Genomic DNA, 26,986 nt, shown 5'->3' with positions numbered 1-26,986 from the left:
CCAAAGCAACCCTCTAAGATAATTGAAGATAACGGAAAGTAACCCTCTTTGATAATTGAAGATAACCGAAAGTAGCCCTCTTTGATAATTGAAAATAACCCAAAGCAACCCTCTAAGATAATTGAAGATAACGGAAAGTAACCCTCTTTGATAATTGAAGATAACCGAAAGTAGCCCTCTTTGATAATTGAAAATAACCCAAAGCAACCCTCTAAGATAATTGAAGATAACGGAAAGTAACCCTCTTTGATAATTGAAAATAACCGAAAGTAGCCCTCTTTGATAATTGAAAATAACCGAAAGTAGCCCTCTTTGATAATTGAAAATAACCCAAAGCAACCCTCTAAGATAATTGAAGATAACGGAAAGTAACCCTCTTTGATAATTGAAGATAACCGAAAGTAGCCCTCTTTGATAATTGAAAATAACCCAAAGCAACCCTCTAAGATAATTGAAGATAACGGAAAGTAACCCTCTTTGATAATTGAAGATAACCGAAAGTAGCCCTCTTTGATAATTGAAAATAACCCAAAGCAACCCTCTAAGATAATTGAAGATAACGGAAAGTAACCCTCTTTGATAATTGAAAATAACCGAAAGTAGCCCTCTTTGATAATTGAAAATAACCGAAAGTAGCCCTCTTTGATAATTGAAAATAACCGAAAGTAGCCCTCTTTGATAATTGAAAATAACCGAAAGTAGCCCTCTTTGATAATTGAAAATAACCGAAAGTAGCCCTCTTTGATAATTGAAAATAACCGAAAGTAGCCTTCTTTGATAATTGAAGATAACCGAAAGTAGCCCTCATTGATAATTGAAAATAACCGAAAGTAGCCCTCTTTGATAATTGAAAATAACCGAAAGTAGCCCTCTTTGATAATTGAAAATAACCGAAAGTAGCCCTCTTTGATAATTGAAAATAACCGAAAGTAGCCCTCTTTGATAATTGAAAATAACCGAAAGTAGCCTTCTTTGATAATTGAAGATAACCGAAAGTAGCCCTCATTGATAATTGAAAATAACCGAAAGTAGCCCTCTTTGATAATTGAAAATAACCGAAAGTAGCCCTCTTTGATAATTGAAAATAACCGAAAGTAGCCTTCTTTGATAATTGAAGATAACCGAAAGTAGCCCTCATTGATAATTGAAAATAACCGAAAGTAGCCCTCTTTGATAATTGAAAATAACCGAAAGTAGCCCTCTTTGATAATTGAAAATAACCGAAAGTAGCCCTCTTTGATAATTGAAAATAACCGAAAGTAGCCCTCTTTGATAATTGAAAATAACCGAAAGTAACCCTCTTTGATAATTGAAGATAATCGAAAGTAGCCCTCTTTCATAATTGAAAATAACCGAAAGTAGCCCTCTTTCATAATTGAAAATAACCGAAAGTAGCCCTATTTGATAATTGAAAATAACCGAAAGTAGCCCTCTTTGATAATTGAAAATAACCCAAAGCAACCCTCTAAGATAATTGAAGATAACGGAAAGTAACCCTCTTTGATAATTGAAGATAACCGAAAGTAGCCATCTTTGATAATTGAAAATAACCGAAAGTAGCCCTCTTTCATATTTGAAGATAACCGAAAGTAGCCCTCTTTCATAATTGAAGATAACCGAAAGTAACCCTCTTTGATAATTGAAGATAACCGAAAGTAGCCCTCATTGATAATTGAAAATAACCCAAAGCAACCCTCTAAGATAATTGAAGATAACGGAAAGTAACCCTCTTTGATAATTGAAGATAACCGAAAGTAGCCATCTTTGATAATTGAAAATAACCGAAAGTAGCCCTCTTTCATATTTGAAGATAACCGAAAGTAGCCCTCTTTCATAATTGAAGATAACCGAAAGTAACCCTCTTTGATAATTGAAGATAACCGAAAGTAGCCCTCATTGATAATTGAAAATAACCCAAAGCAACCCTCTAAGATAATTGAAGATAACGGAAAGTAACCCTCTTTGATAATTGAAGATAACCGAAAGTAGCCATCTTTGATAATTGAAAATAACCGAAAGTAGCCCTCTTTCATATTTGAAGATAACCGAAAGTAGCCCTCTTTCATAATTGAAGATAACCGAAAGTAACCCTCTTTGATAATTGAAGATAACCGAAAGTAGCCCTCATTGATAATTGAAAATAACCCAAAGCAACCCTCTAAGATAATTGAAGATAACGGAAAGTAACCCTCTTTGATAATTGAAGATAACCGAAAGTAGCCATCTTTGATAATTGAAAATAACCGAAAGTAGCCCTCTTTCATATTTGAAGATAACCGAAAGTAGCCCTCTTTCATATTTGAAGATAACCGAAAGTAACCCTCTTTGATAATTGAAGATAACCGAAAGTAGCCCTCTTTTATAATTGAAAATAACCGAAAGTAGCCCTCTTTGATAATTGAAAATAACCCAAAGCAACCCTCTAAGATAATTGAAGATAACCGAAAGTAGCCCTCTTTCATATTTGAAGATAACCGAAAGTAGCCCTCTTTGATAATTGAAAATAACCCAAAGCAACCCTCTAAGATAATTGAAGATAACGGAAAGTAACCCTCTTTGATAATTGAAGATAACCGAAAGTAGCCATCTTTGATAATTGAAAATAACCGAAAGTAGCCCTCTTTCATATTTGAAGATAACCGAAAGTAGCCCTCTTTCATATTTGAAGATAACCGAAAGTAACCCTCTTTGATAATTGAAGATAACCGAAAGTAGCCCTCATTGATAATTGAAAATAACCGAAAGTAGCCCTCTTTCATATTTGAAGATAACCGAAAGTAGCCCTCTTTCATAATTGAAAATAACCGAAACTAGCCATCTTTCATAATTGAAAATAACCGAAAGTAGCCCTCTTTGATAATTGAAAATAACCGAAAGTAGCCCAATTTGATAATTGAAAATAACCGAAAGTAGCCTTCTTTGATAATTGAAGATAACCGAAAGTAACCCTCTTTGATAATTGAAGATAATCGAAAGTAGCCCTCTTTCATAATTGAAAATAACCGAAAATAGCCCTCTTTCATAATTGAAAATAACCGAAAATAGCCCTATTTGATAATTGAAAATAACCGAAAGTAGCCCTCTTTGATAATTGAAAATAACCCAAAGCAACCCTCTAAGATAATTGAAGATAACGGAAAGTAACCCTCTTTGATAATTGAAGATAACCGAAAGTAGCCCTCTTTGATAATTGAAAATAACCGAAAGTAGCCTTCTTTGATAATTGAAAATAACCGAAAGTAGCCATCTTTGATAATTGAAAATAACCGAAAGTAGCCCTCATTGATAATTGAAAATAACCGAAAGTAGCCTTCTTTGATAATTGAAGATAACCGAAAGTAGCCCTCATTGATAATTGAAGATAACCGAAAGTAGCCCTCATTGATAATTGAAAATAACCGAAAGTAGCCCTCATTGATAATTGAAGATAACCGAAAGTAGCCCTCTTTGATAATTGAAAATAACCGAAAGTAGCCTTCTTTGATAATTGAAAATAACCGAAAGTAGCCATCTTTGATAATTGAAAATAACCGAAAGTAGCCCTCATTGATAATTGAAAATAACCGAAAGTAGCCCTCTTTCATATTTGAAGATAACCGAAAGTAGCCCTCTTTCATAATTGAAAATAACCGAAACTAGCCATCTTTCATAATTGAAAATAACCGAAAGTAGCCCTCTTTGATAATTGAAAATAACCGAAAGTAGCCCAATTTGATAATTGAAAATAACCGAAAGTAGCCCTCTTTGATAATTGTAAATAACCGAAAGTAGCCCGCTTTGATAATTGAAGATAACTCGAATCAGCCCTTCGGGTAACTATTGATATCCCTAAACAAAAACACGGGTAATTAAAACTAACCTGACGCAACCTCATGGGTAATTAAATATAGCCCTTAGCAACTCCATGGGAAATTAAAGATAACCCGAAGCATCCCAACGGGAAATTTAAGTTAACCATAAGCAACCCCACGGGTAATTAAAGATAACCCTAAAGAGCCTAATGGGAAATTAAAGAAAAACCGAAGTAGGCTCATGGTTAATTAAATATAACCCAAAGCAACCCCACGGGTGATTAAAGATAACCAAAAGCAATCCCTAGTAAAATTAAAGATAACCCGAAGCAACTTCATGGGTAATAAAAAATAACCCATAAGAATGTCTTAAATATGCTTAGACAATGTACAAACAGATTTTTATTTACGTTTTCAAAAATAATTTTTATAGAAATTTAGTATTCGTACTTTCTAAAATTAAAAAAATATTGTTTACAATTTTATTGATAAATTTGTGTAAATAAACAAAATTCGATTATTGTTTTTTCAAACCTTAAAAACCAAATACTCTAGGCGTTTTTTATATGGAATTCAAGCTTTCATAAGGGGCTATTTAAAAATAACTTGTATTTGAAAATCGAAGTTGGGACTTGGGCCTTTATACGCCGTCGAAGGTGACCCCCCATTTTAGAAAAATTCTAAGAAATCTATTATTACTAAACAAACGTTTAAAGATAGAAAGTTTCTATTGTGTTTTTTTAAATCTACAGTATGTATTACACTAAAACCGAATATTTTGCTTAAAACGTATTTGTATATTATATTTTATCCAACGATTCCTTTGGGGGCACCAAATTGGGCTTTACGTCACTTCGAAAAAAAGTCTTCTGTTCATTTTGCTCTAGTTTTGCAACCGCTTAAATTTTTGGCTAAAACTTAGTATTTGCCCATAAATTTGTCCTTTTTGTACGTGGTAAAAATTCAATGTGGAGCGGCGGACCCATGGTTGCATGAGTTGTCCATTTGACGTAGAATGACCCAAATGGCTGCTTTGTGTTATCTTTAATTACCAGAGAGGGCTGCATTGGGCTATCTTCAATTACTCATTTGGTTTCTTCAGGCTATCTTCAATTATCAAAGAGGGCTGCTTTCGGGAATTTTCAATAACCCAAGAGGTAGCTTCGTGTTATTTCCAATTATTAAAGAGGGCTGCTTTTGGCTATTTTCAATTACCCACGAGGTAGGTTCATGTTATTTTCAATTATCAAAGAGCGCTGCATTAGGTCATGGATAGTAGATTTTAGAGGATCGGTAAAAAGCCTGGTTTTTAGCCCCCGTAAACCAATCACACTAAGGGAGTCGGCCAAGGTTATTTGAAAAAATACAAGTATCGCTAAGAGTGGAAAAAAGATAAACACGAAGTACATTTTTACGCCAATAGGTATTTTTTCACGTTTTTATAGATTAATTATGATATACTAAATATCAGTTGATAGTTTTTATTGAATTAAAAACCAAAATTAAAAATTACTAAAATATAAAGCGCAAAAAATTACCAAACAATATCAACCGCATTAGATTGCCATTTTGAAATTTTAAGATCACGTGGTACAAACGACCTTGCAATACTCCCTCGGAGTCTCTCGAGCTGATTGATACGTGGGGAAAAATAAAATGCACTGTGGAAGGGTATCGAAAACCTGTCCTCTTAATTTACGGTCCTTGATTAGGTTATCTTCAATTACGCACGGGCTTTCTTCGGGTTCATTTCAATTATTAAAGAGGGCTGCCTAGGGCTACCTTTAGTTACCCGAGACTGTATCGTTTAGGGAAATAATCTTACGTATAAGGGCATGGTTATCCAATAGTAAACCTGATGTATTGTTTTTTATTTTCACATATCGTTACCATATAATTTTGACTATTGTCCATTTTCGATACCCTTCGAAACTTTTCATCGTATCCTTTTTTGACCAATTATTGGCTCAATCCACTGAATTTTGAATTTCGTGTTCACTTAATTCTTGATAGAACAACATTGTAAACAGATTTTCGTTATCTCCGAAAATAATTTTCCCTATATATATTAGGCTGGTCCAAAAAAAATTAAGTTACTAAATTGTTTCTCCTCAAGGCGGATCTTGTGTAAATTGGATAAGCCCTGCATAATTTCAGATAATTTGGATTATATTTAGGGGTCGCAACTATATTCAACTTTGTGAATGCGTTTGAAAAAAAAATCAAATATACGAAAAATCATGTTTATTGTCTAAATAACGAAAGTTACTTCACAAATTGGAACAATCACAATGATCATCGTCAACAACGTAATAATTATTATATCATTTTGGAAACAAGGCGCCTTCTAAGGGTTAAGGTACGCCTTTCTATGGAGCTCCACCAGGCGCAGAAGGTACTGCTTCTGGGTCTCATCTTTTGTCAAACTTTGATTATATTGCTGAATCAGACCGACTCCCCACTCGGTGCAGTAGTTTACCATCTTCATTTGTGCAGCTTTCTTCTTCATTTCTGTGTTCTACCAGAAAAAAATGGTAATGATCGATAGTATTGCAGCTCATAGGGCCCGCGGTTATTCTTTTACCGAAGTCCGGGCCCGTTTTCACCCTTTTCGAAACAAAGCCTTCCTTTAGTCATTACATTTTATAAAAACCAAAATTAAAACTATTCGATCACCCACAATGAAACGAAATGACATAAAATTCTAAAGTTGTCCGTATTACTGCCAATATTTTTTTATAATTTAAACTTCATTTTTCGTATTAATCCCATGGCGCACTTTTTAATAGTAAATAATTGTAGATTTTTTAATCTTGTTTAGAATCAATGTGCTTCGTATTATATTTCTAATCCAGGATTAATATTGAAAATGGAATCAGGCTTGGAATAATGTCTTTCATAATAATTTTACGATGAAATGATGATGGAAAGAAAAATATGAGTACATTTTTAATTTAGATTAGCTTTATTCAAAATAATATCGGGATTTTTTCTAGCTCCTTCAATCAGTTTTAGCCAGACGATACAACTGAAAGAACGACGTATTGAGCGTATTGTGATTAGTGGTTTTTATATTGTTTTAAGCGTAGAGAGGGAAAGTTGAATGCGTTGAGAGTTTTATATTGAAAAATTTAAAACACGGCTTAGAAACCTAAAGTGATTTAAAACTAATAATAATTTAACAATTTTTCGGATTAAAGTTAACTGAAATCTGCATATTTTATGATCACCCGAAGAAAACGTAAAAATTCAAGAACTTTTCAAACTAGGAGCGTATAACTGCCAAGTGTCGGAGTAGAAGATATATTTAAAAATGGGAGATTACTAAAAGCTAAAAATGATTTTTGCATCCTTCCGGTTGCGCGTTCATTTCATAAATAATAATAATAATAATAATCAGCTAGGCTAAAACCCAAGGCACCACCTTAGGCCTAAGTCATCAAGCTACTTTTGAAGCCTTTTAATTCAGGTGGCCGGGTTACAATGCGTAGTGACTTAATTTCTATAGGATATTTTTCAATATAGTTGTAGAAGACTTCTGAGAACCAAATCCAATATGCAAGAAAAGCGACGACCAAAATAATTTCTGATGTACCTTCATTAAATATCTGATAATATTAGTGTATTTCATCGAACCTCGATAAACCCATGAAAAAAATTACGACTGCTTTACGACTCACGCTTAGCCGTTAACGTTTAACGACGAATGTTAACACTTACGAACAAATATAATAACAAATATAATATAATAATATTAAAACAACATACCTTTCATAAATATTTAAATGTGAATAAACATATTGGATATTAGTGTAGGTATTTGGTTAAATAATTGTGAATAAGGTTTCTTGCTTAAATTCCTTAAATAGGCATTTAAACTCTTTACTTAATTTGAAATTATAAAGTGTTAAGATTTCAACATCTCATTATTGTTTAAAGACAAATTTCACTTACGTCGTTAGCGCAAGTTTAAGGTGAGTGAAATAACCGTAAGACTAAAATGATTTTCCAAAACGAGAACATTTTATTACTTTCTAAATTACGCGTATACGATTAATTAATATTTACACATTTGTTAATGATATACCCTCAATATCTCAATATATTAAATTTATGCCAATCTCTTTATTGAGCGCTTTCGTGAAACCATATCAAAAAGAAATTTTCTCTAATATGTAATATACATCATACTCCAGACCTACGCTAGAGAGTTTTTAAAAACAACGCGTCTTTGAAATTTCGCTTCTAAATATTTGATTAGAAAACATACCGTGTACCTAACACAACCACAATCTTTTGCCGGAAATCCCTCGGATAACGGACACCAACTACCGATTTATATATATATAGTATATTATTCAAACATATCAGTATAAGAAAAACTTTAAGTCCATTGATGAAAGGACGAGATCTTGTACTTTTTGGGGAGACTAAAACAGCAACTTCAAGGCGAGCAATATCAGTAAAGTTTGAAGGGATTTTTCGACCTTCAGTGTCGTTGTTTTGTTCGAGTCATCGGGAGAGGCTGCGTCTAAGCAAAGAAACAATTTCAACGAAAATCAATTACTTTCATAAAATGAATGTCAGTGGCGGTGGAACGAAATTTTGTTGGTGGGTTAAGGGGGAAGAATACTGTAAAAGCCTCTTTTTCATTCAAGCTGAACGTTTCTGTTTAAATAACTACACCATTGAATTATATTTTTCTGATTAGGCTGAACCTTCCTCTAGTGCTTAAAATAATTTTGATAATTCTAATATTAATAGTTAACGAGATAAGGTTCTAACTAAAGGTTAGTTGGGGCGTTTGCCCAACTTGTTTGGCTCGGGGGGTCCGAAATTAAAACGTAATAACTTAATTACTTTTAAATTTAAAATTGTTCAAATTATTTTAATCACTAAACAAGAGGCTGTTACACACTTAAATATTAATTGTATAAGTTAAAATACAAAATTAAAAGAGTTCAGATTGAAATAGCGCGAAAGTAGACAATGGCCGCTGTAGTCTTCCCCCTTGGGCCAAAAACGCTGAAAGTTTCGGTTTTTTTGGTTTGTTTTTCTAATTTTGTATGACATTTGCTAGAGCAGTGTTTAGCAAATAGCGAGTCTAATTCAATATTGAATTAAACAACTTTCTTAATTTGTATAATTATATGAATATATCATTATATTATATATAATGAAATTATAGTGTTTTGGAAAATTATAGACTAAAATCTGATTTATGAAATTTTTGGAAGGGCAATTTTGGGGGTACAAATACATTGACTGTGCCTCCGTCTAAAATCTAGGAGGGTGCCATGTACCCCTGTAACCCTTATGAAAACATTTTTTCAAGACATCGTTGTAAAGTTAGATTACTATAGCTTCTTGCACAAAATTACTAAAGATAAAAAAGAGAAAATAACGAGAGTTAAAAGTGCACAAAACATTGTTTCTCAACACGGTGCTCAGACCAAATTGTTAGCCACACAAACGCATTTGCTGGTCAGGTTTAAAAGAATGGCCGGTTTTTCTGACCGAGGCATACCTCCGAAAATTTAAATCTAATAATTTTCGTACACATCCTTTTGATAATGTAAAACTAAATGATAATATTATTATTAAATCCCTTTATTATTGTAAATTACATTTTTTTGTAATAGGTAAGGTGTTTTTAGTCTTACACGAGCCTAGTAAATATATATACATATTTGCTAGGTTAGCTCGTGTGAGACTCCTTTTTGGGACTGCCGGGCCCACTTGTTTTAATAATTACGAGCAGTGTTTTCCACCGGTTTAACGCGCGGAATACTCTTGGAGGTACGTCATTGAAAATTCAACATCTGTAAGATCTCTACGTATTCGGGCAAGTCTTCATAGTGAGCTTTACGCATTCGGAGTATTTTCCACGTAATATCAGTGTACACCTCTCAATTTTATCGATCTGGAACTAATGTAAATTTCGGTATTGATCAAAGAAAGTTTCAAGCTCTCTATGCGAGCCTTAAAAGCTTTTAATAATCCTACTGCGTTACGTTAATAAAATTAAAACTTTTAAACTCAATAATTAAAGCAATTCGGGAATGAAATTTTAATTGAAAAGTTGAATTAAAATTTAATGTTTAGAATAGGTCTGTACCCGAGTTTAAATTTGGAAATATTTCGATTTTATATTTATTTTTTAAAGGACTCCAAAAATAGGGGTTTTACACTGAAATGGTATTGTTTGGTTCTTTAAATAAAAAAATCACGCCTGGAAGAAAAGGTAAAACAAGAGAAATAAAAAATCCGTGTTCTAATTTTGCTCACTTTTATTTCTCTCTGTAGTTGGAATTCTTCGCCTGGTATTTGGTAGAGTCGCCGGTTGCAAGCTTCCTGTCGTTATCTCGGCTCCAGTTATTTTTAATGCTTCAGAAGAAATTTTATCGAACTAATTATATTATTTATAAAGAATTTTATAAAGGTGAAACACGTAAAACAGCCATGTTACAATTTAATTATAAATATGATGGAAATAATGTGTTGTCTTTCCAATTTTTACGGGTTTAACTTTAACACTTAATGGATGTATGTTTTATATGGTCAGTTAATTTAAAAAGTTTTAAAAATATTACCTTCTTTAGTGTTTTTGGTGACGGTATTTTGCAGAGCCCCCATTACAACGTCTTCACTTTTTGGTTTTTGAATACCTTTAAATAATTAAATAAAAACTGTTAATTATGTCAACAAAGCGAGATTCATTTCAAAGCAAATCATAAATCATATATAGCTTGTGATGTTTGACCATTTTGTTTCATCGTAATGTCTTCGCCACCAAAAAAAAATATAACGGTTTAAATTTATGCAAAGGTCTATTAGAAACTGAAATGTTGTTTTCACACAAACAATTTACGCTTAAATAAATCCTGTTCAAGGAAATACTTATAAAAGCGTTATATTTTAGAGCGTGCGCTGCTTAATATTTCAATAACACTAACATAAACACGCGAATAATTTATTCAGTTGTTCAAGAAAGCAAGCGGTATATATTTATTGAAGCGCCTTTTGGCTATATTAGAGAAGAAGTAACATATTCTTTAATTAATTAGTAGCAATATTTTAAGTTTCATTAACACTACACTTTTAATTTATATTTTATAACTCAGATACTAGTTAAGAGTATAAAGCCATATAAATTAAGTAAAATTAAGAGATGTAAATGATGGAAATTAAACCTATTTGATTTGAAACAAATTGATTTAAAACCCAATTTTTGTAAATCGATAACTAAAAAAATAAAAAGCAATTAAATTTAATCAAGATTTCATTTAGTTTTAGATTATATAACCGATAGATGCAAACTATTCTTCAAATAGGCTAGTAAATTGTTCAAAAAGCAATACATTCAATAAAATTGGAAAATTGAATTACAAAAAGACTATTGATTTGACTGTTATTCAAAAAAGAAAAAGTGCCAACAATCAGAATGAATGTTGTAAATAGATCATACCGTAAAGCCGAATAGTTCCTTCAGTTTCTCCCAGTTCGTTTTTGGCAACGCAAGTGTAGGATCCAAAGTCGTTGGGTTGGGTCTTGAATATCTTCAGTTGAAATTGAACTTTGTAAGCACCTTTGCTGATGACAGACTGAGAATAGTTTTCATTAGGAGTATCAGCGAGTAAATTTCCGTTTTTCAGCCAATAAGTGGATGCAGCCGGTGAAGCTTCAATATTACAAGCCAGCAGCACTTCGGACTCTACAGGGACACCGACCAGTTGGTTTGGAATCCATAACATCGGCTCGACTGCAAAACACACACGCAACGGCAGTTATAGATACGACCAAACATCGACCAGCACACTTTTATAACCCATGGGTGGTTCCTTTTAACTTTAACTTAAGCACACTTTTATAGCCCATGGGTGGTTCCTTTTAACTTTAACTTAAGCACACTTTTAGAATTTTTTTTTAAGAAAACGTAACACTCACTTTCTATAGAGGGTGTCTATGAAGTAAGGAACATACTATTTTTTAAATTTAAGAAAAACTTAAAAATATTTTAATGTTTTTGGAAAATAAATGTTTTGACAGGTACGCGATAGACGAAATCTATCAATTAGAAAGCTGTAGAGCATACATTAAAACGTACAAATAAAGTAAGTTCGGTTAAAAAAATGTAGGAAATTTACTTCGTGTGTGCTAATGCTTCCTAGGACCAACTTGTTATTTTTAATTTCTTTGTAAAAAATCGATCTTTTTCAACCGAAAAAACTTTATTTGTTCCAAGCAAAATCAGATACCATCATAAGACTATCAAGAGCTCAAGGCCCCCTAAGTTTGAAACGAATGGGATTTAACGTTAGGCTAATGACTGGCCAAACTGGCTTCATGAATCCACCGGGTGGTGAAATACCGAACCTCATGCGCAAACCCCCCAATGCATGCTACTGGAAACTGCTTCGTAGATGTATTGGTGGTAGGGGTGAGGGGATTAGGATAATTTGTTCTTTTTCTCCGCCAGGTAGCGTAGATCCTAATTCCCCCCCCCCGCGCCTTTCTAGTGCTGAATACATGGGCCCTTCTGCCCAATTCAAACTCAGGGGGCCTTGTTAGGCTTATGACACCGTTTATATCGGAAATAATGGGGTTATAATCACAAAATTAAAAATTCGATAATTTATATAGTTTATTTTCTGATTAATTTAACTAAATTTCTCTTGAATTAAACAAAAACACAAATTGTGTTTAAGAAATACACCTATACATAACTAACAAAATATTTATTTATGCTATACTGAAGGGGTGTAGAAAGCATTTAAACATTGTTGAAACGTCTCTCTCTGTGTGTTGATACAATTACAGGATTAATTAAAAAATCTTCAAATTGAAAGAAAGGTTACCGTTGTTATAAAGAATACAAAGGGAACTTGGCAAATGGCGTCAAAGGTACTTTCTTAAGCCTGGAAGATATACCTTATCGCGGGTGTTTATGGAACCTAAATGCGAGTAACAACCATAGAAACATCGTTTTTCTTTTGGAAGACTTCCGTTTTGTGACCCTAGAAACATTAAACTATTTTATCTAATTTCAGCACTAATTTTGTACAGTGTAAGAAGGAGCGTGATAGATTGGACGTATAATAAGAAAACGGACACGAATAATAATTGAAACGGAGGAGAAGAGAAAGGAGTCGAGAATTCTGTCACTTCCTTTCCGGGTTTTTCTCCGGAGAACCTGTACGATTTACCAGCAAATGTCATTTCAGGTGTAGCAAAGTCTTAAAACAGGAACTTTTCCTTTAACAAGTCTTTTCGTTATCGATTAGAGCTACTCGCTGCTGATGCGACTCCTTATTGCACCCGAACCTTTCTTCCCGGAAAACCTTCAATTCGATGGGAATTAAACAACGGAAGACGTTTGAATCGAAGTTCGGTAGTTTCGGTACGCGCCTAGGTTGGAAGTTGGAAATCGCCAATGTCTCGAGATTTTTTTTGCCGCAACAACGGTGTATCGAATAAAGTTAGTTACCCCGATGAACCCACAGAAAGACGGACACGGATAAAACGAATATGAAACAAATAAGGCTTACAGATCACGTTCAGCAGGATCCTCTTGCTGACAGTTGGTGGAACTGTGTTATTTGCAATGCAAAGGTAAGCTCCCATGTGCGTTTTCGTCACCTTGGTTATATTTAAAAATTCCCCGTACATATTCTGTACTGAAAGACAATAATTGACGTCATTATGATGATACACGCGTATTAGCCAACAAGCGCTATTAAAATCAAACGCTGTCTAAAATTTTGTATAGAGTGCTAGCAGTTGATGCGTTTTTAAAAGTTAGTGACGTCACAGCCGTAGCTTCCGTAAGGGTTGTCATGAAAACTCGCGTTTTTTCTCAATAGACGTTTAACATTGGTGACGTCGCAGGGTTTCAAGCTGCTGGCACTCTATAATATATGGTCAACTATCTTCTCATCTTCGAGAAATTAATTGCGATAGACTGTTATAGAAAATATTATTTCTAAATAGGTATCAGCATTTCCTAATTAATATGCCAAATTGTCCCCAATCATTCAATTACTTAAATTTTATTTTATATATTTTAAAATTAGTATATTTTGACTCACTAATCTGCTGAATTTCTGGACGTTTGGACATCACGAAGCCAGTATCTCTTAAGCTATTTTCGCCATTTTCATGATCTCTTAATCCAGGTTAGTTTTACAACTAACTGGTTGTTTTTTTTTAATTTTCGTAAATGTTCGAATTTCTGGAACCTAGGAGCAACAAACGCAAGAAGAACGCAGCTAGCCTTTGAACACGCTAACGCAGTGTTGTGTACAAATTTCGTTGCACGAACATTAACACTGAACGTTTTACGGAAAGGGGAAGACAATTTCCGAATTTTCCCCTTCCGACGGCAGCAGGTGCTAAAGCGTCTAACCAATGAAAACTGTACGCGAGAAAATGCATGAATTTTGACGGGTTGCGTTCTTCTTGTGTGGGGTGCTTTGTTTCTTGCTCCTAGCTGGAGCCAAGGGCAGAAATTAAAGGAACCATTAAATTCCAGAAGTCAGGGAACAAAATTTCAAATTGATTATCTAATTTGTTCAGCAAAATAGACAAAAAGTGCAAACGTTCACTGTGAAATCAGCGTCCAGAAATTCAGGAAATTGTAAAAAAAAAATGCCCGATTCTCAGATTCTCACAGTCACTTGGCACTTTAAGTTAAAAAATTCAGTAGCTCAGAAAACGAACGGTTCGTTAATCTGCAAATCTTAAAAAAATCTTAAACAATCTTAATAGAGGTAACAAAAAAAGGATTCATCTTTTCTTAATAGCGGACCGAAACATTGTCATAATCGAAGATCCTATTTCAATGTCGACCTTCTGTGCTAATTATCTCTGAAAATCTTTTCGTCTTAAGGGGAAATTTAGTTTGCATTTCAAACTACGTGTAGCGCTTGACAAGTATAAGCAGATTAGGTTGCACATAAATTCAAATTCTGCAGGGTCAAATTTTTTACTTCTTTTATAAAGAGATCCAATGAGATTTATGTTTATTTTGGTAGTTTTAACCTAATTTTTAATTTAAGAAGGCCAAGTAATTAGTATAATATTCGGTATCTTAAGGATATGACGCTATAATATAATCCAGCGACTAGTGACTGCGTGGTAAACATACCTGTTTTTCTGCCAATGAGAATACTCGCTGAGTCTTCTCTCCTCCACGTAATTTGCGGTTCAGGATGGCCGTGGGCAGCGCATCTAAGGCTTATTGATTTGCCCTCTCGAACTTCAGTGTCCGAGCTGGTAAGCTCTTCGTTTATGACTGGAGGAACTTCAAAAATATCAAAAGAAGTTAATCAACGCTCTTCAGATAACCTTTTATACAAGTGAGGAAAATTAGTCTTAAGTTGCGACTGTTAGTTAAAGGGCCACATAATCGTTCAAATTTCATTAGTCTCGCAGCCTAGTCTCTGGAAATAGGGCGTAAAAATAGGGCAGAAATTTTCAAATCATTCGTTGACCCTTAAAAATAATTGATAATAATAATAATAATAATAATTTAGTTTCTGGTATAAATCTTTGTTATGTTATTTAGTAACGCTTATTCAAATCCCCCTCTCCCCTTTTCGGCGTTTCGTAATTTGTGATAAGTCCCTTTTAATACGATATATTATTTTGTTATATGTTCAAGTCGTTAAGTCGTACAGGGTTTGTAGTTTGCTCCTGTGATTAAGACTCTTTACGGAAATTCAATGTTGACTTACCTACCGCTATGAGGTAGCCAACGGAAGAAATAATGGGTAGCTTAGGGGTAAATTAAAAACTGGATCCACCTATTGCGAGGTAGCTATAACGGACGTAATCATGGGTATAGCTTAAAGTAAAATATAATCTTAGGCCCACCTACAACCAGGGTTGGCAAAAACCCGGCAAAAACAGGTTTTTGCCGGGACATGTGGAAAAAACTGGTAAAAACCGGAAAAAGGAAAAAACCGGAAAAAAGTGGAAAAATCTCTTTTAATGCTAAATTAATCATTGATATATCTATGAAGTGACTAATTTGGTCATTGAAAATAGGAGAGATGAAAAGGGCCAGAAGAAGAGTGAATCGAATAGAAGAATATACTGCTTTTATTATATATTTTGCCACTAGAGGTGGAAAAAAACCATGGAGGTACGATTTTCCACACGGTTTTTAACAGGAAAACCATAGGTGGAAAAAACTAGTTTTTCCACCCGGTTTTTTCCATCCTTGGCAAAATTAAGCCAACCTTGCCTACAACTGTGAAGTAGCCAACGAAAGTAACCATTGGCAGTTTAGGTGGAAAATCAACGTTGAACTCACCTACAACTGTGAGGTAGCCAACGGAAGTAATCATGGGTGATGTGTTGACCTGGCACATGTATTCACCCGCATCTTCTTCTCTGACTTCATTTATGTGTAACCACCACGTGTGGTAACCGTTGTGCGATATTTTATACCTCTGATTTCTGGTAATTACTTGTTCTTGGAGAGTTAAGAGCATGTGCCGATCTGGCTTCATCCAGGCAACCTTTTAATAAAAGGTTTCTTTGAGTTGAAAATATCTTACAGTAATAAAAATGTCTTTCTCAATGCACTCAATTTACGGTTGTCCTAGATTTATCGTTTTTATTATTTTTGATCACTTCGCTGGTTTAAATACAATATTAAACATCTAATAATCATATAATGAAACTGAAATTGCCACGGCTTAAGTCAAAAGTAATGTAATAAGAAAAGAGTGACCTTATAATTTCCTATGTTTTCTACGATACATGAAAGTGTGATGTCTCTGCCAATTGCTTTTGTCACGTTTCGGACGGGCTCTAAAAAATACGGCTCTGGAGCGTGAATCTGCTGACTGGATACTGCAACGAGAACGCAAAATCATTAAGTTCTACGACATTCAGTGCGAAAATGGCTTAGTTTAATTATATTAGTTTACAAATATCGTAATTAGTCAGAAGAAACTTGTAGGAGTGCTTAACTGTCTAGCATCAGTAACATTTCATAAACGTTTATTCCCATTCGACCGAAATCCCATTCGACCGAATCCCATTCGACCGAATCCCATTCGACCGAAAGAATTTTAAAATGTAGCCCAATTGGCGGGGTGATTTGGTATTTTATTTATAAGGTATGTACTATCGAAGATCCATGTTCAGGTTAGGTTAGGTTAGGTTAGGTTAGGTTAGGTTAGGTTAGGTTAGGTTAGAGTTGGTTAAGTTTACTATTTCAGTTTTGGTTCAGTTACTTTTCTTGACCCTCCTTTATTAGCTATCCGCTCCATTGCAAACGACTTCAGTAACTAAATTGAAAACATAGCAAAAGCCAATTTATATAGCAGCGTTCGGTCGAATGGGACACATAAAAGCGTTCGGTCGAATGGGACACATAAAAACCGCACGTTTCGGCGGAATTCGGTCGAATGGGACACCTCAAAAACCGCCTTCGGTCGAATGGGATTTCGGTCGAATGGGACTAAAGCTTCATAAAACCCTCCTGTAAATAAATTTATCTGAAATCTGAAATAATATTCTTCATAGAAAAATAAAGGTAACAGTCGAATTATATTGGTAAACACGTTAATTAGTTTTCGTTATGTTTTCACCAAAGGTTACGAAGTTCAGGATATTCATTTTCCGTATGTGGAAATAAGACATCAAGAGATAGTTTTCCGACAGTGACTTTGTGGTGATTTTCTTTATTGAGAGATGAAAGCCCGGGTTATTATCAATAGAAGCAGCGCTGCACTGCTATGGCGAAACAGATAATACTAATAGCAAACCGAGACCTTTTTATGGTCAGGTCAGCGCACTGCCCTATCGCGGCCACATAACGAAGCTCAACCCGTTCTTCACAAGCCCAGTCTGATTCTGATGGGGGGAAAGGAAGTACTTAGAGTGTCTCGTCGCGCCATCTAACGACCGTTTTTATACGAATTATGATTTTTAGCGCACAACTTACCATAGAATTAATAAAAGCTGTCAGATATTGAAGATTAACCTTTTATTATATTATTTAATTTCGTTTTAAATAAAATAATTATATTGCTGTCATAAAATATTTCGTTAAATATAATTTCTTATTGATAGTATAGATGGCGCCAAATCAAAGCAAATTTTTCCCTTTCCGAAACTGAAGAACAAATTACGCAAAAAAATCGGGAGTGCGCTGACCTTCCCATAAAAAGATCTTGACAAAAAGATCTAAGTGTCAAGGAAAATTTCTATCGTTGAAGTCGGCATTTCACCATCAACAACATCACGACCATTCCGAGTTCTTGTTGTAATCCATTTCACCGAGAAAAATGATATTATTGGCAACAAACGCGGTTATACGAAATCGTGGAAATTGCCGCCTCTCCTTCGAGACGTCTATTTCTTATATTTTAAAATATCGACACATTGGCTCTTCAAAAGCGGAATAAAGTTGCAAAGCACCTTTAGGTCGATCGTACCATAGACTATAAGGAAGACCTTCCTAAGTCTATGATCGTACTCTGACTGCGGAAAGTCGAAGAAGCGCCGTATCCCTGGTAAGTTATCGTTTCCGCGTAAGCACGGCGCATTAAGTACGCTTCTGCAATTCAATTCATAAAACGAGGCTGGAAAGAGTATACTTTCGCTGGTCGAAAGATATCATTTTTTCGCTTATTGTCCATAAGGGGATGTTTTAAATGCTCCGCGATGATATATTATCGGCGGCGCTGAGGGACTGCCATCAATTTATATCAAAGACGCTCGTGCGCCACGAAATTGGAAACGGAAACGTTGAAACGCGAGAGTATCTCGCCATATTTTCATGGTCACGTCATGTTCCACTTGACTAATGACCCAGAGCGCGTCATAGCCGATAATGTTGGCCTCGTCGCGTAATAGCCTTTCCTTCCAGTTTGACCCCTCCTTTCAGACTATCCCGTACCTAGTATATTCGAAGCTAAAAATGTCACTTCTCTCTAACGGTCTACGTAGCGAACTAGATTTAGAAAAATAGTGTAAGGTTTGACTGGAAAATATAGCAGGTATTGCTTTTCAAATCTATTCAATGAAAAGAAATGCCGCAATTTATATATTTTTTAACACCGTGAATTTGGATCGTTGACTGACCTGATTGTTATTGCTATTTTTAATTTTTTTGGTGAGATAATATTTAAGACACTAATTACAAATATTTAATATAATAAGATTGTAATAAAATATAAAGATAGCAATTTATCGGAGATAAGCTTCAGTAGTAGCAGTAGTAATTTATTATTAAAAGTGGGTATCGGAAACTAATTAACCAAATAATTAATTTTTACCCGAAACATTTTGATGAAGCCCAAATTCAAAAATTCGATAAATCAGCCTCAAAATTTTAGATCAAAAGAATTCTGTTTACTAGGTAATATATTTTTTAAATACAAAATTTTGCCACATGCTAATTCCAACAACTAGAGTGTCTTATCAAAAACCCACATTTGAGAGTTCTACATATGACTCGAGATATTTCAAAATCAAAGTTAAACAATAATTGGTTATTTGAACACTTGACCTTCAATATCGTGTAGTTTATATAATGACGTCATATTTAACTTAAATCAATACGATGTATTTAGTATTGAAACAATGTTCAATACAGGCGATATCGAAAATCGGAAACTAATTTTGATTTTGAGATTTCAGGATTGAATTTTGCAAACAATTTGCGATTTTTAAAGTGAATTAAAGATTTCTAAAATCTTTTCCTATTTCGCAAAAGTGTACAAGATTTTCCGGAACGTCTTGCTCCTGGCATTTTCCAGTAAATAGATAATCAACTGTCTATTATAATATCCTAAAAATCGATTATTTCCGCTAGAAGAGCTATTTCTGACTTGCACCTGCCCGACAAAAGACTATCTGAGATTGAGAAGAAAACTAAAATTTTAAAAATAGGTCTTATCCTTTCTCTATCACAAAGTAAATAAGTGGATGAATCGACGTTTATAATAGATAGTTATACCTTAATCGCCCTACTAATAGAACTTATTAAGTTAGAAATTAAGTTGAAATTTTTAATGTTTAGGCTTAGTTTATCTTATCGATATAACAGTCACTAGCCAGATTTCCCGCACGGTACTGGTGAGTTCCATATAGAACGAAACCGGTCTACCGTTGGAATTTCTGGCTATTTTATTTATTTTTTTAAGTAGTTTTTTACTTGAAGATCTATTTGATCCGAGATTCGCGTCTTTTTGTTTGCTCGAAGACATATTGGTACTAGTTATTTGTATGTTTTTAAATTTCTTCAAATTTGTTTAGGGTTTAGCTATTTTATCCCTTTTAATTATTCGCGTAATTTATCGAACTTATAGTAACCTTGTATACAATACCTTGTTTCGTGTTATTGTTCTAAATTAACTATTCCAACTACCAAGTTTTATTTTACTTTTTGTTTTAAATAATTGAAGCCTATTTTAACTGAAAAGGTCAAGGTGTATTGTTTATGGTTTATATCTCGTTGAGAAGAGGTGACTTTTCATAATCGAAACGAAAGTTTTGAAGGTTTTTTTATCTAAAATTTTTGTTGTTCTACTTTTTACAAAGATGTGGTGATACACCCTTAAATATCATCGGTCCAGTTGAGCCCCCGCCTCCAATATCCGCTTTTTCATTTCAGAGATGGATTGAAAAACCCCAGAAGGGCTGCATTTTTGGTTTGTGGCTTACGTGGGTCATACACAAGGATTATTTTTATAAAAGATATGGAATTTTTCAACGGATATTCGCCAAATTTAAATATTTTGGGACATACAAATTATACTTAAAAATAAATGAATTCATTTAATTCATGTTAGAATTTCACATGAACTAAATTAAACAGAATATTAAATCAAATCGAAATAATAAATGGTATATAACATATCTAATAGAATTAATCAATTGATATACCTTACATTTCTATATTGTTTTGACTGTAATTAAGTTGCATAGCTTTAAAAATATGAAATAAAACATTTTTGATCTTTAAAAATCAAATTTTAATTTTAAAATTAAATTAAATTTTAAATATAATAAAAAGCTAGTTCATCATTTAGCTAAGATCAAAATGTAGTATTTTTTCCCCATCAGCTGTTACACATATCTCGGCACATTTACCATTAAAATAGCAAATAGTTGATTAAAATGGGGTCTTGCCCAACTTTTTAAAATGTTGCTCTTACGTCACAATACCCAGCTTTAATAGTATTTTCTTCGCACGAGCGATTTGCACGCGCGCTAGAAAATCTATATTGCCCTGGCGACTGTAGCGCGCGCTCGTAGGCTTGTAAAAGTAAGAGACTGTGACGTAAGAGCAACATTTAAACAAGAAGGCCACGTTCCTTTATAAAAAGAACTATTTCTACAAGATGCGCTAGGTATTAAAATTTAAACCGCATCCTCGTTCAGTTTAGCTTACCTACTGAAATGAGAAAAATACCAAATAGGCGTTTACGGTCTTTCATATTCGCCATTGGCTCGATCCATTATACGTTGTTGATAATATATTTAACGAATTGCCAATAAAGTACAGCGCGGTCAAATAAAAGTTCGTGTAAACAGACTTTTACTGGGAAGGGGATCGTTGTTTGCTTTAAAACCCCATCTTAATTTAATCGAAAACTTATCATTAAATACTTTCGCGTTGTTGATTTAAGGAAGCGAGTCTAACTTATTTAACATCGCGCTCAGGCCGGATAGAAGTTCTTTTCAGCGTATCTCCCCGGAGAGGGCGCCAGTGGAGTTCCGGGCTTCCCTTTTATCTATAGCGAGTCTACTCCTTAATACATCGTGTCGGTCTACAAAGCCAAGTTAGAGGCATTTAATAGCGAGAGTCATTTCCCCGAGGAAAGCGTCTGAGACCCGCGGGAGACGCTTAATGAAATCAGCCTCGCAGCATCGCTGTCGAAAAGGGCCTTCTTTAACCGATCAAATCAATGACACGCTGCCTTCGGAGCCTCGGACGGACTCGCTTATTCTATTTCGAGATCGCTTGACGAACCGCCGCTCGACGTGCAACTCGAAGGACGTTCCAGTAGACGCGCCATTACGCCCTCCTCCATATTCCGTTCGTTTCCTAAGTTTTAAAACTTTAATACCGCTCGTATCTCGAAAACCCCCCGAGACACGGACGAAAGGAATCGAAAAGAAAAAGAACCAAATCAATTTTGACCCTGTGTTTATACCGTTTCAGTTGAAAAATATCGAATGTTTTAGTCACTGGGATTCAATTTCCTACAAAAAGAATTCCTGGAAAATATGATCTAGCGAAGATACGATGAAAAAATTCGTAATAATATCATTAATCGCTTGAAAAGGTTTCTAAACGTGAAGGTAGTCACTTAAATAATCAGGTTCGATGCGTCATCTAGGTGTACCTGATCAATCTAGAATTCTTGCTTTTCCTATTTCACATTTTCTATGGTACCAATTGTAAGTAATCCCTAGAAATAAAAATTAAAATCAAGCAAATAATAAAATCAATGTAAAACAAGTAAAATTTAACGTTAGATATAAGGTTTTGAAACTGAAATTGATATATTATGAAAATACTTTTTAAAATATTACTACTAAGTAATTTTCTGCGATTTTTTTGTTAAATCACAAAACATTTGCGTAGTTACAAATAAACCTGGTTCATCTTTTACATAATAACAATCCAATTTTAAACACCACTCCAAATAGTGAAATAAATTGAATTTCGCATAAAATAGATAATTAACCGCTGTGGAGCTGAAATTGGAGTATCTAATCACGGTTCATAGTTTGCATTTCATATTTAATCCAATATTTACTTTGAATTATATCAGCGCGTGTGTACTGCTAATCCAAATATTCATTTGCTAGAACGGGAAAAATCTTGAGACCTCAAATTTTTTTATCTTCATAAAAAATGCAGCGAGTTTAAGACTTACCGGTTTTATTTGCGCGATACGGATGCCGGTACAAAAGTTATTAAATTAAATTGTACGATTCTGTTTGAGAAGAAATAAATATTTAAACAAAATCAATGGATAATCCGATATATTCAAAAATACAACATCGAGATTTTGGGAGGCAATATAACGGAGAAGCCGCTGCGAAAGAGGTCGAAGCCGTTTTTCAATCGGGACTCTCGGGATTAGTTTTGTTTCTGGAGTCCTGCGCGGGCCTTAAAACAAATCCTCAATATTTCTTGTCATGCTCGCGTCGAATATATGTCTCGATATTTATGCGTGATTGCCAAGGCCTTTTCGCTTCCATAGACGACTCAACCAGCGAGAAACATACTTTGGCCAATTGTAAAAATACGCTCGTAGAAGTCCATATACGTGTCCCTAAAGTAAACGTTATATTGAGGAAAGAACTCCAGCATTTTTGACTAGTATTGATCCGTCGTATTTGCGACGGAACTCAAAATGCATTTTTCATTTAAACGTGACGGTACGTGATGCCGCGATATTGCGAATTAACCTTTTCATTCGCGATAGAGCCACCTAGCGGGTGACGGAAAGCTCTTCGATATTACGTCGTAGTATATAACGCCATCCACGGCCGACGTAATAGACGATCACACCCAGCGTCGGTCCATTGCGATTGCAATTCGAGGGAAAATGAAAAATTTAAAGTGTAATTGTAATGGAAATTGAAATGAAAATCGTTGTCAAAAATGGAAACAGATTCAAACTGTCAGATATGGATTGAACGATACGTATTTTGAACTTTTCAAATTGGATATTTTAAATTCTCAGAACGATGTTACTATTCGTTTTATTCAATTACATAAATCTTTACATGTTTTTTGGAAATTATTTCAAATTTAAATTTGAAAAATGTGTTAATGATGATATATGGCTTGGCCACGGGGGCAGATGGGCAAAATCCGACGGGGCTACAACCAAATTTTGTTTTGGGGCCTTCCTTTTTTCAAGGGGGGGGGGGGTGGCGGTGGTTTGAAACAAATGGAAAAATACAATCAAGTTTCAAACACTGGAGAGTTCCACCGTCATACCTTTTGGATCGAGTTAGCAAAAGATGGGACTATGCCCACCTAACTAAAAAGCCGGAGAGTTACTTGTATCAATGGCATTTCGCGTGCCCTATATATGTAACCTGATTTAGGCAGTTGTGTATGTAGGATGGTAGGTTGATTCAAACGATTTAACTGTTGGGTTACCATGGAATTATAAAATTTTTACGTCTTGGATAACCTCGGCAATGACAATAAAGGACGTTTAGACTACAAACCAGCCTTACCTTAAGCGATTGCTACGAACAGAATGCCTCACGAAAAGAAACTCCGAACAATACCTTCTGCGTTGAGTTTGCTTGTTCTCTCCCTACTGCGTGAAGGGGTTTTCCCGAGTTTTTCGGTTTCCCCTTCCCATAAAACCTTGTAAGTAATAGTAAGTGTAAGGAGGTGTTTCCTCGCGTGGCATCCAATTCAGAATAATGTTTATTTTATCAAGTTGGATATTGAGAGGATAGAGGGCCCAGTCCTCTTGCTACTTATAGGAAGCCATCATGAAGGGCTTGCCACCACACCCTCCTAAGCATTGTCACTCAGCCACCTGATTAGTATTTTTATTATTATTAAGCTGATTGGCTGAAATGGGAAATAATTTCTTCCATAAATATTTAAAATTTTACTTTAAGGGACGATTTAATTTATTTCATTTCATTATTGGAATGTCTTTAAATTGGTTAGTTCGTAAAATCTCTTACAACTTATCTTTGGGAGGGAGGAGAATGTTGGCTTTTCAGCTCATATCATCGAAAAAAGTCGGAACTAAGTTAAAAATAATTGATATACGGAGCGCAAATATCAATAAAATTGCAGTTCTGTCAATTTCTAAGCTAAATTAAAAGAGACTTAAAACGGTTTTAAATTCACAATATATTTATTTATAAAATCGAACGTTTCGGAGGAACTCTTCCTACTCCTTCAGGGATTTTTACACTCCGAGAAGTTGGATTTTATAAATAAATATTTAAAACTGTTTTAAGTCTTTTTTAATTTAGTTTTTTCACAATGTGCTTCTCTTCACTTCCAACTTCTAAGCTGCTTGTTGTTAATTATTAATTATTTGCAGCGTTCGTTGAGCTCGTAAAAATTATTAATTACGGTTCTTTTTTCAATGTGTCGCCTACTATACGAACAATCTGTATTTACATAAATTAAGCCAAATCTAACTTGGTTGAAATCATTTACGTTTCGTTTGCCCCCTCGCGACCATTACAGAAATTTGATGAGAAAACGCTCTCCTCTGGCAGTTTTGGGGAAAAACACCGACAAAGTGCATGCACCTCCAGTCGCGGTTACACAAAATCTATATTTGTCTTTGACATGGATTTTACACTGCACCTACTGATGCTTTAGATTACCAGTTGCAGATTGTGGTTACCATAGGCGCCCCCAAGGGGCAAAGGGGGTCAATTTATTCTTTCATGATCCATGGAACACAATAATATTATCTTAAGATTGCCCACTTAGAAAAATGGCACTGCCATAGTGTGGTAACTTGAGCATTAAGTCACCCTACCAATTAAACGTTCTTATAGTTTGGATAAATATTCCCTCAATATATGGCATATTAAACCAGCTGATATTGAACGTTTTAGTATCCGTTACTGAACAAATATTTCCTCAGAATTACTCATTTATAAAGCTGATATTGAACGCTTAATAACCATTAGTTGAACAAAATCCTCAGCATTTTTGCTCAAAACATTATACATTTATTACCTAGAAAAGCATCCAATATTGCATATTGTTTTGCGAAATAATGGTCAATAATATGTTCTGTTTCGGTAACAACAATTTTAATTATTTTTAGTCTCTTCCTCTAGTATAGAGGAAAGAGGCTGTAATTTACGCTCCCGATGCACGCGGTGGTGGTGATGTTGATGGTGAAGGTGATAAATACAGTGGAAGCTATAGGTCCGTATAGTCTATAGCTCCGAATAGGTCCCCGGCAATCGACGAATTATCTTCAACGGCACTCGATATAAATTTAATTCAGGCGTCATTCGATTGGTATTAGATATTTCTATATAACTATATATGCCAGTGCTGAGCCGCGGTTTTTAACCAAATGGGTAAAATCAAAAGTGCTAGGAGGAAGAGGCTACTATTGTGGCTGTGCCATCTTGCTCTTCCTATTTTGAACATATTATTCTATAAGAGTGGATTCTATACACTCTTTTTCGCGCCTCCCCTCCCTCTTATATGCCCCCGCACGCTCGCCACTACCTACACCCACGGCGGGGAGTCCAGGCTGGGGTCATTGGGCAGAGGGTATGGAGAATGGGGGTTAAAGGGAAAACTTAAGATGGACGTGCCCAGTGAAATACCGGGAAAAAGAGATTAATTTATTTGATCTCATTCGTGATATATGACATAATGTACATTTTCATTATTTTTACAAAAGCTGAAGTCCCACTATGTCTTGTAGAGTTTTTCTCCCTTGTATCATTTAAAACTGGCATTTAAACTGACTTAAACTGGGTTTTAAGATTTAGCGTGACCCTGGCTTAAAAGGAGCTATAATATCATCAGCCCCCTTCAGAGGTTTTCTTTTGTATAAGAGGAGATACGGGCATTTTCATTTCCACAGTCCAAATATTAATAACCCGGCTATCTTTGAGGCAGCTAGAAGATAATTTGGGGATTTGCGAATATAAATGTTAAAGAAACTACCAGTTAAGTGTCTCCTTCAATTTAAAAGATAAAATTGGTATGAACGTAATGAGAATGTACCTTTTAAAGTATTAAGAATGTACTGAAATTGTACATTTTAACATATCAAGAATGTACTGAAATTGTACATTTTAACATATCAAGAATGTACTGAAATTGTACATTTTAACATATCAAGAATGTACTGAAAATTTACATTTAAAGGTATCAAGAATAAATAACTTTTCAACTTCAAGAATGTACATTTTAACATATAAAGAATGTTTTGAGAATTTTTCTCTAAACGTATCAAGAATGTATTGATAATGTATGTTTTATCATATCAAGAATGTATTGATAATGTATGTTTTATCATATCAAGAATGTATTGATAATGTATGTTTTATCATATCAAGAATGTATTGATAATCTGTATTTTAACGAATCAAGAATGTATTTTAAATGTATATTTTAAGATATCAAGATTGTATTGAAAATGTATATTTTAACTTATCAAGAATGTATTGAAAATGTGCATTCT

General features: G+C 34.4%; 1 protein-coding gene across 2 annotated transcripts in view; it reads right to left on the bottom strand.

The window, feature by feature from the left end:
* Positions 1-7,882: 7,882 nt before the first annotated feature.
* Positions 7,883-26,986, bottom strand: part of LOC149940141 (lachesin-like) — a 51,333-nt gene continuing 32,229 nt past the window's right edge. Inside the window, exons 2-10 of one of the 2 annotated variants that reach the window (XM_090178097.1) lie at positions 22,166-22,231; positions 16,531-16,652; positions 16,108-16,315; positions 14,938-15,093; positions 13,340-13,468; positions 11,260-11,553; positions 10,385-10,459; positions 10,080-10,178; positions 7,883-8,322 (exon numbers count right to left, since the gene is read on the bottom strand). In XM_090178097.1, the coding sequence (XP_090034223.1) occupies positions 8,222-8,322; positions 10,080-10,178; positions 10,385-10,459; positions 11,260-11,553; positions 13,340-13,468; positions 14,938-15,093; positions 16,108-16,306 (1,053 nt within the window). In that variant the 5' untranslated portion in view covers positions 16,307-16,315; positions 16,531-16,652; positions 22,166-22,231 and the 3' untranslated portion in view covers positions 7,883-8,221. The remainder of the gene's footprint in view (positions 8,323-10,079; positions 10,179-10,384; positions 10,460-11,259; positions 11,554-13,339; positions 13,469-14,937; positions 15,094-16,107; positions 16,316-16,530; positions 16,653-22,165; positions 22,232-26,986) is intronic. The other variant, XM_090178096.1, reaches the window with a different exon arrangement.

The sequence above is a fragment of the Leiobunum rupestre genome, chromosome 6 (assembly GCF_980474605.1).
Source record: "Leiobunum rupestre chromosome 6, qqLeiRupe1.1.hap1, whole genome shotgun sequence".
Lineage (NCBI taxonomy): Eukaryota > Metazoa > Arthropoda > Arachnida > Opiliones > Sclerosomatidae > Leiobunum > Leiobunum rupestre.
This window is presented reverse-complemented; position numbering and strand designations above follow the sequence as displayed.